The sequence below is a fragment of the Siphateles boraxobius genome, unplaced genomic scaffold, assembly GCF_051911475.1.
Source record: "Siphateles boraxobius isolate OS27281-9 unplaced genomic scaffold, OSU_SipBor_1 17, whole genome shotgun sequence".
Classification (NCBI taxonomy): domain Eukaryota; kingdom Metazoa; phylum Chordata; class Actinopteri; order Cypriniformes; family Leuciscidae; genus Siphateles; species Siphateles boraxobius.
In genome coordinates, this window is record NW_027508777.1 from 10,247,393 (window position 1) to 10,260,103 (window position 12,711).

The window sequence follows — 12,711 nt, forward strand, 5'->3', positions numbered from 1 at the left end:
CTGTTGCACTCTATTAAACACTCTGACTTTACAAAATCTTTCAAAGTTCCCTCTGAAACCTGTTTAAGTACCTACTGCTGTACATTTAACCCTGGTTAAGAACAATGGCACTCAAACATTCACATTGATGTGAATATCCCTCTTTAATTGATAACGGTGTGTTTGCACTTCCTGCAGAAATCCTCAGCTCCCCTGATTCCCAATGAGCACACCCCTGATGAAGCCAAACCTGGTATTGGTGCAAGTACCCAGAAGATGGCCAGCTCCCCTAAAGCTGAGAAACCCCCATCACCAACTTCCCCCAATGCCGTCGCCCCTGGGGTCATCAAAGAGTCGACCCACTAGCTTTGACTGCGTTCTCCAGACTTCTCTCAAACTTCTGAATGTGCTCACATGAAGGAACACACACAGAAAACTGTTTTGACTCTGACTTTCAAAACAGTGGCCTATGTTCTCTGTTACTCTTTCGCAGAGCGAGTTATCTTTCCTGGATCCTGCGCTAGCACTCGAGACTATATCTGGAGGTCTTGAGACTCTCCTCTCTGAATCACAGCATGATGAAACTCACACTGAGGGAAATGGGGAGCCATAGACTGAATCAGATTAGAATAGGCTACCCTTACACGTAATGAGGACATTATTTCCCTTGAAAGAGCTTGTGAAATGTTCAGTTGTTTTTTTCAGTGTCATTACCCGTTTCTGTATAGCCTGCCTCCATTATTCCTAACCATTTGTGTGCCCTGTAAAACCCATAACTTGCTTCTATAGTAGTTTGTGAAAAATGCCCTTTGGATTAGACTTTTTTTTTTTAAGGAAAAGTGCTTTAGTCATAACTGACATTAGGCCCAACAAACCCGCTTTATTTTGTTAATAGGGTCATTTGGATCAGCTTAGTCAGTCAGTCAATTATAAATGTGATTTAACTCAGAAAGTTAAGCTCAGACTTGATTTTACAATCAGCATGGATGGTAGAAAGCAGAGGCTGTCAGATGTATGTGCCAGTGAGTACAGGCCGATTTGCATCAGTAAGAGTGCCTTATCTATGCTCTACCATTACATCTACAGAAGACACCATAATGCCCCATACTACTAATACTTGTACATGCAAGTCATTGTCATTTTTATATAATGCTAATGATCTGTCAGAACGCAAAAAAGCCATGGAGTTAATGTACATATTGTAAAAGTAACTGAGAAGCTGCAAAAGTTAATACGTTCCCTCCCTATTGTCTTATTTAGCGAGGTCTTTCCAAAACCGCCTGACATTTGAGCATCATACTATCTTTCCCCACTTTCCTATTCTCTAAGAGTTGGATATTACAACACAAGGCCAAGTGGCGTGTTTGTACACAGAATAAATGAAAGATAAAGTTTACATCTGAAAATGGACCTTTCTGAGTCTAGGCATGGAAACGGCTAGTTGACCAATCCAACTTCAGTGTCACTTAAGCATGCTCTTGCATTCAGTTGAGATATCTTTAAATTGTGCTTGTTTTTCTTTCCCCACACATTCTTTTAACCATGTTTAAGGTAGCAAAACTTGCCCCAGTGTAGAAGCGAATGTGCAATGTAGTCACCTTTACTAATTTCATTGTAGTATGTTAATGGCCACTTGTAAGGGACACATCTACAGACTTCAGGGACCGATAATATATTTTTACATGCGTTTCTCATCATAACCAGCTACACAGGGCAGTATTGTTAAGAAGTGAATAAATGATTTGGAAAAGCCAGCTTAAAATGGTTCAGTGCCATCTTAAAGCATTAGGAAAAATATGAACTGGAATGTTTCTGAGATGCATTAATTTGTTTGTTAATATCTACTGGTGTTGAAAAATGTGTTGAGGGTAAAAAGTCCGTTATTGCAGGAAATGTAGTCCTACATGACTAACAGAGTGTGGTGTGTTTAATTTATAGCAAATGAGTACAATGGTGTGAACAATTGTGATGATTGTTTACACCGTTACTGTGTATGGAAGATGTGAATATTAATTTGCTAGGCTGAAGGACGGTATTACTGAGTATATGGAAATGTGCTTAAAGTCGCGCTGAATCAAACCCACTATTTTTGTTTTATCATGAACTTTGTGTCATATGCTGATATTCTAATTAACTTAATGAGGCACATAAATAATCAAAATCTTTAATGCCAAGTCAGTGTAATGTGTAAGTTTGGAATTTTAGCAAATTATGGTCTGCTCTAGATATGTGGATGTGATGCATAATGTACAAATTGTACGTCATCACAAATTGGGTTATGTTCAGTTTGCTTGGTAATAACACTGTGATCATGTATATCCTCATACTCTCCACTTTCTACTTTATGAATTTGTGTGTAAATGTGTTCATTAAATGATATGGTATTATTACAAATTTCTTCTTTGTGGTGTAGTTTCAAAATTTAGTTTTTTGTTTGTTAAAAAAGCAAACCCTGAAAGTACAGACATCAATATCAAGACAAACGGAACAGTAAAAAGGAAATACAAATATTGAATAAACAATAGTTTTGAAAACAAAATAAACCATATTATAACAAACATTACCACAAACAGGAACCAAAATCATTGACTATAGAAGCAAAAGAATAACATGCAAGTACATGTGCATTAACTAAACAATGTGCCTTTCCTCTTTCATTCCTGGCACTGTACATTCATTAGGCCAGAAACAGAAGAATAGTAGTCTATAAAATGCTACTTCATAGCTAAAGGTATGATGATGATGAAAGTTATCAGATGTTAGAGAATCACAGTTAGATCTCACATATAATTACATATAATTACATGTAATTTACCATAATAGATGTCTTGAATATTTAACCTTGCGAGTAAAATCAATATTTGGAGCACCACCATGCTGCTTATTTTATGATGTAAGAACATATTTTATGATGTTAATCCATGGAATATTGCTTGGTGCGAAGTCAGTTTTTCCAAATCCCTCAAAAAACGTTGTTTCAGTTAGATTTCAAAGCCTTTTGAAGATATTTAATGTGGTGTCAGACGTTCTGAACAATAGTCAAAAAGAAAGACTACGTTCATTGATGATAATACCTTCAAGACCTTTATGCCATCTTCTAAGAGGACCTACTGGCTTCTGTATCGGCTGTGCATGTAAAATAGTTTCCTTCACGGAATTCAATCCAGCATGTGGTTATGACACTCTCGATCCATCATAGAGGTTAAAAGTTTTAAAGAAGCAGGATCAAAAGAACATTCTGGTGGCTTCACTCCGTTTGATTCTCAGAACTTTCCTCCACCTTCATCCCCTCCAGTTGTTCCTGAACAGCATTGAGCTTTGTTTCTGTGTCCGGATCTGTTTCTGGCTCCGGTTGGGATTCCACCTGGGGCTCCTCACGTCCGTTTGCCAGATTCTCTGTGCTCTCGTAACAACCCGAGTCCCGTGGCATTTCAGTCTTTTGCTCATCTGTATCGGATTCATCCTCCGCTGGAGAACAGAAAGGATGTCAGTACATCAAACAGACTTCAATTATAATTACACAATTAGGATAACGGTCTAGACTCGATGGCTCTTCTTGGACGTACAGTCATGAAGCAGTTCTGCTGCTTTCAATATCTTCACACGTTGCTCAGGGTCTGTAATGTTCAGCTCGTTCAGGTGAGACTCCTTCAGGCCGGTGAAGTCCTCCAAGCTCTGGAAGCCATGCATGGACAGGAGAGATCCCAGTTCCTGGGCACACAGTGGTCAATCATAAGAAGTCAAAAAGTAGATCCTCTTGCACTATGATGAAATGGCACACAAATTTAAAAGAAAACAGCAATGAAAGTAACTTGAGGCTTACAGTTAGGCCTATTCTCTCCAGAACTTCCTCCAAGGTTTTTGGTTTGGGTTTCTGGCGTCCGTGACTGAGGCATCGCTTCCTCTTTGGCGGCGTGTCCTCCTCTGGTAGTATTGTGACGTAGATGAATTTAAAGGAGCCCACTTTGTTAATGAGTTTACCAGTCCAGGTGCCTACTGGTGGCTTCTCAATAATCTGGATGATGTCTCCTTTCTGTGTGTTTTGAAAAATAATAATGCACTGCATACAATATACTACAAATATCTGTATTTTTAAGGATTAGTAATCCCCCAAAATTCTTGACTTTCGCCCCCCCAAAAAATAAAAAATAAAAAAATCAGAATAGTATACTGGTTGCTTTTTATCTTGTGGTTGAAGACAGGCAGTTTTCAAGCTTCAAAAATGATGTGCTATATTTTCTAAAAACATCAAATGTATGGACCACTTTTTGATACTTGTACAGGGCTTTTGCAAGCATTTTAAAGCTCGAAGGCTTCAGTGTATTGTATTTCTGTGTATTTCTTGCATCGAAAAAGGCAGCCAGCACTATAAAAAATATTTTTTTCAAAGTTGTAAATAAAAGATTATTGGTGTATGTTTTGAATAGAATAGAAGATACTATTCTATTATTATGAAAGTCTTTCTACTTCAAAATGCCATTTTGAAATACAATGTGTTCCTCGCTTTTTCTTTGTATTGTGAAATTTACTAGCAATTTCTGAGTAAAAATCTACACCAATTTTTTAAATAGTCCCTCAAAATTACTCTTTTTGTGTTACACACAAAGCAAGGAAAGTGTATTTATATAGTACATTACACAAGGATAAGTCAGTGCTTTTCATAAAATGAATCACAAAAGATGCGTAAAAAGTAATGGAAAAACAATCAAACTAATCTTTTATGTCGACATTGTTGATAAATGTGTCCAAAAATAGCACATTATAAAAAGCTGACCTGTAGTTTGAGAGATTCCATGTCATATGGACTGGGGGTGAAGTCAGTGTGGACAAGGGCTCTGCCACAGAAGGGCCCTGTGTAGGTGTTGTCCTCCAGTCTCATACTGTCTCTCTGGCTGAAGCCACTGTCCAGACTCTGTCTGTCAGAACCTGCACATCGGGGGGGGGGGGGGGGGGGGGGGGGGGGGGGGGGGGGGGGGGAATCAATAAGCCTTGTATGTTATTGGTTTAGCCAAGATATTGTGCCGTTCTGAGATGGCTTACATCCAGAGAGCTGGCGTGAGAGAGGGCTGTGCATGGTGTCCTCTGAGCTGTTGGAGCACACAGATGTTCTGTTCCCAGCACTGAGATCTGGCATCCAGTCACCTGGAGACATGGGAGACATAGAGCCGTCCTCCCCACTCTCATTCTGAAATCAATTAACAATTTACAGTTCATTTGAACTCATATCCACATGAATTTCTTTGTGACTTTTGGGAACCTTAACCACTGGAAACACCCTGAGATGTAGACTGTGTAAAATATCCTGATTTCATCCACACGGGGGAGACACATTCAAGCTGTTATTAAGTGTTTCTTAGATGTTTGCTTAGAAAATTACCAGTGAAGGAAGGAAAGGAAAGGAAATGAAAGGAAAGGAAATAAAGGAAAGGAAAATAAAAAGAAAATAAGAAAATAATATAAAATAAAAGCCCCATTTCTGGGACTGAGATATTTTAATAGAATTGTACCACCGATTTTAAATGTGAATTTAAACATGGTAACTTGGTTAAGTTAATTAGGTATGCATTAGGTATCATGAACTTTTAACTTTTATAGCATTTACTACTAGTTTAAGGCTATTTTATAAATGCCAAATAAACATGTTATTTATAAAATAATGTCTATAATTTAATTTACACAACTTGAAATGCATAAAAATAATTTAGCAATTAACATTAACCTAGGATGAATACATTCTGTAAAAGAATATATAATACTTGTGTTTTCAACTCACCCCCTCTTCTGCAAGGGCTTTCTGTACCATCTTGGATGTTTTACGGGTCATTGTGCGAGATATGACATTTCTCCATTTCTTTCCAAGTTTTCCGTTACTTTTCCCTGAATCCTCTGGTGGTGCACCCTCAAACTTCTGTAAGAAATTTCACACAAAAAATAGATTTGCCTTCAGTAATTGTCAACTGCTGTTTTTACTGTGCACTTGCTCACTTTAGCAAACTAAATTTGTCTTATCGACTCATCAAACTTCCCCTTGTGTTGTCTAAAAAGAGCTACAGCAAATGAATAATTGTTGCTAGACTGGTTGTTCTGTAAAACGTTTGCTGGCTCCATGGTTAAAGCAACTGAGACAGAACTCTGTTAGAACTAACTGCCTTAAATTACTTTAAATAACCTCACTTTGACTTGTTTTTAATTTCCGTTTGCAGTTGTTTGATGTGTTATTCATAACCCATTTCTAATATGCTATGGTTCAGCAGTGCCATGTTTGTCCCGACTGAGCTGAATCAGCACATATTTGTTTGTGGTATAACCACAGTATAAGTAGTGTTCGTTTTAAAGCGATGTGCCCCTGTTTCATGCAGGATTTCCAGTAAAGTTTGTGACGGTGGTTTTTGTGTCAGTGAGTCAATGTGGCTCCTCCTCTCTGAGCTCTACGTCTAAATGTCAGAGGCTCTTTCCTTTACTGTGAGGACAGCGTGTGCAGTTATCAAAGGCACAGACAGAAACAAAAGTACCTGTCAGCGTCATGGGGATTTTACATCAGTTGCTAACATTATATCTTTGATTTTATACCTCAGCACCTCACTTAACTCCACCACAGAAGGCTATTCCATATGTTCAACACTTTTGTCATCAAACAGACGATGGACATTGTTTTAACAACAATATATATTATAAATGTATATTATTTATGTAAATGTATTTATTATGATAAAATAGTGTCTTATTTGATGGTGAAATAATATTTTGCAAACGTTTGGAGTCGTAAGATTTTTGAAAGAAGCTCACCATGGCTGCGTTTATTTGATCAAAAATACAGTAAAAATACAGTTACATACACTTTAAAATAAGTTTTCTACTTTAATATATTTTAAAATGTAATTTATTCCTGTGATGGCAAAGCTGAATTTTCAGCATCATTACTCCAGTCTTAGTCATATGATCCTTCAGAAATCATTATAATATGCTGATTTGATGCTCTAGAAACATTTTGTATTATTACCAATGTTGAAAAAAGTTTAGCTGCTCAATATTTTTTTGGAAACTGTGATGCATGTTTTCGTCTTCAGAATACTTAAAATTTTAGCAGTTCTTTTAAACTTTCTATTCAACAATATATTGTAACAAAAAATACTTTTAATCAATGTAATGCATCCCTGCTTAATAAAAGTATTAATTTCCTTTAAAAATAAAATCTTACTGACCCAAAAGTTTTGAACAATAATGTATATAAAATATTTTTAAAATTATACCACTATCTACTCTTAAAGCAGACAGAAGGCTAAGCAGGCTCTCTGCTTGAATGGCTCATGAAAGGATGACATCCTGTCTATATATTTTTAAAAGTGTGGTTTTAGAGATGAAGCAGTTATTAAGAACCATACTAGCAGTTGAATGTTAATGCTGACTGCAAATGAGTACAGATTATGTTGATGCTGTTGTTTTTCTCCTCTGAAACAGCAGATAAATTGGATCAATTTGCACAGCTACACATGATATAATATTTTGATACCCATAAGACAGGAGATAAGAACAAACTACTGCACTTACAGTTTCATCCAAGGTAGCCTCGGTGCTCACTACAGGTGACGATGGCTTTGGCTTCATAAAGTCTTTGAAGCTGCTGGATCTTTGCAGAGACAGCTATGAAGACAGAACAGTTTCCCATCAGAGACTATTTAAAGGTACAGTAGAATGCAGATACAGACAGATGGAAGGATGGATAGAGATATTTTGTCCTATGCATTCAACCATAAGGCCATTGGGTCATGAGCAATAAAATGAAAATGTGAACAGCAGAGTCATCCAGCGTTATGCTGATGAAATGTTATCTCAATGCATCATGAATATATCCAGTTTAGTTTAACTGATACTATAGCTCATGTTATAATGGCCATTAAATGCTATTGTATTTCCACAAGCATATATCCTAATCAATATTCGAAAGCATTATCAAACCTCCAGAGAAACATTTGGGCAGCAAAATCCACACTATCTTTTTTCAGATCCATAGACCAGACGTAATTATAAACATGACTCATGAGTGTTTTGTAGGGTGGAAAAGCATTTGAATTGTCTATGAAAAAAAAGCTGTCATGGTCACAGGTTTTCACAGATAGGGAGATGTGTTTAGTTACACTTTACAGTGTCAATGTCAGTGTGACATCTCAGTGTAATTGAAAACATAGCAATAACGATGTGCCAGTCTTTATCAGATCTGCCCATACTTCCTATAAAGGGACAAAAATCACACTTAGCCAAATTAAGGGCCATTGGAATGAATTTGAATTATACCCAACTGTATTATATTAACATAAAACAATAATCTATTTCACTTATATTCTTTGTAGCACTTTATTTCAATGGTCCACTAGACATAATACTAAGTGACTACTAAGTTACTACTAACTAAGTAATTACTTAGTAGTAACTTATTAGTTCCTTAGTAGTAACTTAGTAGAAAGTCTAGTAAGTAACTACATGTCAACTACCAGCCATTAGAGTATTAGTAGACTGTATATATATATATATATATATATATATAGACTATATATAACTTTGCAGGTACCCAACTACTCTACTAATGCTCTAATGAGAGTTTGTTGACATGTAGTTGGATTGTCGAAATAAAGTGTAACTATATTCTGATATGACATGGTGGGGCATAGGTCATCATGGTCTGACTTTGGCCCATGAGCCCTAGTTTGGGCATTTCTGATCTATATGATAAAGTAATTATTTATCACATGATGTTCATTTATAGGCTAAAATACCTATGCATTTAAACTGTATAAGAGACACTGTTTTGCAAAGTGATTCATTCATAATTAAGGGACTTTTTTATAAATTATAAAATCATTCAGTGTGGGTTTTGTGGCTGCTGTGCATATTTGTTCCAATTTGACTTTTTCTGTTATCTAAACCTTTCAATGTGCCACTTTTCTTCAGCACAGGAAGTGGGCATGTCTCAGCCAATCCCTGCAGAGCTGTGCACTATCTAGACAACACACAACAGACTGCAATCTGCTAAACCAATCAAATGCAAGAAGAGATTGTTCAGCTGGTCAAAACTAGTAAAATGACAAGAGTTTGCTTCTCTTTGAAAATCATATTGAATTAAATAGCTACACTATTGCGGAAATCATAGTGTAACACGTCAAACTATTATTAACAAACCTTCCCTATTAATTTCCCCAAAACGTTCTGCTGCATCATCATAAGATGTTGAAATGTATTTTTGACAGATCTCGAAAGAAACAATTACTCATAATCTAAACCATGGCCAAAGAGGAAACTGCAGCATTTTGAGATTATGTGGGGGTGAAGTGTTTTCATTTACACTATGCCAATGAACTTCAATTGTATGCTACATCCTCTGCTCTGGATAAGAATATAAAATATAAACTAAAGACATCAAAGTAACCGTGATGCACAAAAGCAAAATTTTCCAATCTCGCTTTGCTTGGGTTACATGCATTTATGAAACACCTGCAGTTTCAGAGAGGAGAAATATCGAAACTGTTGGTTGTCACACGCAAGATGTGAATCAAATGGAAAATAACAGTAATGCTAGAAGCAGTTAACCGCTGAACGAGAAGAAGTTGAGTGGAGCGGGCTGTGAAGACGTACGTAAGAGTCACTTTGAATTCAGGAGATGTGTTTGGATGCTTTGCTCTGATGAGGTATGAACCACTTCAGGATGTGTGCTGCGGTCTGATGTGTTTCTACAGGAACTGTTGCACAGCCATGCATAAACCCAGAACAATCATACACTTTCAGTTCTTAATCTTAAGACAAACGGCACCTATTACAATAGGACTATTATTCACCTTAATGAATGAAAACATTTGAAAAACCCTACTGTTGATTCAAACGATCAGCAACAAAAGCACATGTGTTCTGCTCTAATGCATCTTTTCATTTACTTTTTGTGTTTAAACAGCCTATTATATGTGTATTCGTTTTCTTGGGAACGCAGACCTCCAGAGGGGCCCTCCAAGAACATCATTTCTACTCTCGCTTCGACTCTTCAAAACTGGGCCGCACACGCAGATTAAGGCACAAACTCTTACCTTCTTCTTTTGCACCTGAGCCTGCTCCTTTTCAGATGCGTTGGATGGTTTCCGCCGTAACATGTTGATCCAGCTGTGGGTGGGCAGGGTGGGCAGTATTCTCCTGTCTCTGAGGACCACAACTATAGATGTGGCAGTATGACTATCGACTGAGCTGAACTAACTCCTGTCTGTCTCACTGCCACGGTGCTCCACTCACAGAACGACAAAAGCCACCAGAGGAGGAAGAGGCAGAAGAAAAGCTCTTCTCTGACTGCTGGAGTGGAGAACTAAACGCTTGAGGAAGTCACATGACTAGACAGGAACTTCTTTTTTTTAAGAGCTGGCTTTGGTTGAAATGGTTTATACCAGATAAAAACAAACCAAATGACCTATTACTTTCGTACTCAGTGATACAGAACATCTTCAGCCTGAAGAGCACAAGGAATTATTTTGTATTTCTTGAGATAAACAATCACTTAAGTCACTGACACACACACACACACACACACACACACACACACACACACACACACACACACACACACACACACACAGGTATAAATCGTCATTTTACATACATAAAGCAGTTAGAATTGTATTAGTTAAACTTGTTGCTTACTTGCATGCATATTACTAGGATATTGGCTGTTTATTAGTATTTATAAAGCATATATTAATGCCTTATTATGTACGACCATATTCTACATCCCTTAACCCTACCCAGTACCAAAACCTAGGCCATGTCTAAATTATCATAATACCTTACTACTGATTTATAAAAGAAACAAAGTCAGTGAGCTGAGACATGCATGTAAGATCAGCCAGCTGAGACAGACAATAGTGTGAGTTGGCAGGGAGTTATTTTTGTTTGTTTGTTTCACACCACATGGCCTGACTGTTTCACTCCCTCCAAAATGGAGCCTGTTATGAGTATGAAATATTTGGACAAAAGAACCCAATGTTTATAGTAGATGCAAGTTATATGCAGTACTTGACTTTAGATTCAAACAGTAATTTCAGCTGTATAGGCAGCAGTCAAGCACACTGACAACTGTAATGAGGTCACCGTTTTCAACACCTCCTGTTGCTTTAGTTCCTCTTTATGTAAAGTCACGCCATACACAGAGCCTCGACTAAAACATGACAAATGTAATCACATGCATCAGTCCTATTATTGTGAAGATAAGGAACAATGTTTAACAAACAATTGGTTAACAAAAATTAGCTGGAGTAGAACACCAGGCAAACAAAAGAGTTCAGAGAGAGAGAGAGAGAGAGAGAGAGAGAGAGAGAGAGAGAGAGAGAGAGAGAAAGCGGACGTCTCAGAAACCACATTCACACCTTACTTTTGTTCTGACGGAACTGTTGCCAAGCAACAGCACCTCTGCATGCATGAGCCCTTCACATGCAGCTTCAGACCTGTGATAATTAAAGGGTATTGGAGAAGCTGGTTTCTCAGAAAGCGATGTTAAGATGTGTGACTGCTTTGATATCTGGGTGAGCGATAGGGCAGGACCATTGGCAACCGCAATGCTAGCTCCAGGCATACAACTTTATCTTTAACGTTAGTGAAGAGGAATTCTGTCTCCCACTCCTCGTTAAAATAATAAGTCTTCTTCTTTTTTGCATGACCTGCATCATCAGCCATAATTAATCTTTTTTTTTTTGTTCAATTTATCTAATGTATGTACAGTCTGCCCGCGACCGCCTCAACTCACAGAAGTTACGTTACGTTTTTCTTTTCTTTTTTAAAAACGTGCTCGACGTGCAGATTCTAAATATTTAAAATTATTTTATTATTTTTTAATGGTATATGAAATATTACCATTAGTTATTTTCTCATTTCATGCCATCATCATCAAATAAAATAAAAAAAAACTAAATGAAAGATTACAATTCAGGCTATTTATAGAACGTTTCGGCGGGCGACTCAGAGACTCCATGCGGGCTACCAGGTGCCCGCGGGCACCATATTGGAGACCACTCTGACTTAGAGCATTAGGTGGTTGGTGTGATACTATCATTCCAGTTTCGTGCTCTAAAAACCATGCCCTGAATTAAAACAAACACACACAAATAAAATAAACAAACCAGACATGACATATTGTGCCAATATTTTAGAAAGCAGTGGTCACAAGTAATTTTTACAGTGAAAAATTTCCTTCAGTGTGCTGTGGGATTCATGAAAAACATTGTGTTTTTAAATGATTGGTGACACTATTTAAATAAAGTGTATCTCAACTATGGCATCTGGCATTAATGCTCATAAATGTGAATTTGTGGCAATTATAAATGTTATAGAAATGACAAAGAGGGATGATAAATACTATACTATATAAAGATTTGCAAAGTCAAAACAAGAGAATAAAAGGTTATAATGTTAGAATTGAGGGACAAGTCTACAGTTTATGTCAAGTTTAGGCTTACAACCAGGGTTTGGTGCTTCTACATCAGTGTTATTCATCATTTCCCTCTGATTTTAGGGAGAATTTAGGTACCCAGCAAGCAATAGCCGTCATTTCACCATCTAGGTTAACTATAGACCCGATATGGTCAGACTATGATTAACCCACTTCAAGCCAAAATAACCTTAAATTTGGTTACATGTCTTTTTTTGCCAAAATAACTCACAAGATGTATGATATTCCATCATGTAAGGAAAGTCTATTCTTGGACTAAT

The 12,711-nt window shown here is 37.2% G+C and overlaps 2 protein-coding genes across 2 annotated transcripts in view; one reads left to right on the forward strand and one right to left on the reverse strand.

Annotated features, from left to right (window-relative positions):
• LOC143740320 (palmitoyltransferase ZDHHC9-like) overlaps positions 1-2,373 on the forward strand; it is a 25,694-nt gene extending 23,321 nt beyond the window's left edge. The window contains exon 9 of the mRNA XM_077232458.1: positions 178-2,373. Coding sequence (XP_077088573.1) covers positions 178-345 — 168 coding nt within the window. The 3' untranslated portion in view covers positions 346-2,373. The remainder of the gene's footprint in view (positions 1-177) is intronic.
• LOC143740319 (SAM and SH3 domain-containing protein 3-like) lies at positions 2,130-10,312 on the reverse strand. The gene is made up of 8 exons (XM_077232457.1): positions 10,050-10,312; positions 7,528-7,620; positions 5,753-5,887; positions 5,020-5,164; positions 4,754-4,905; positions 3,803-4,012; positions 3,546-3,690; positions 2,130-3,447 (listed from the first exon to the last, which is right to left on the reverse strand). Exons 1-8 carry the CDS (start codon positions 10,110-10,112, stop codon positions 3,227-3,229), a joined length of 1,164 nt encoding a protein of 387 aa, XP_077088572.1. The 5' UTR covers positions 10,113-10,312; the 3' UTR covers positions 2,130-3,226.
• Between the last annotated feature and the right edge of the window lie 2,399 nt (positions 10,313-12,711).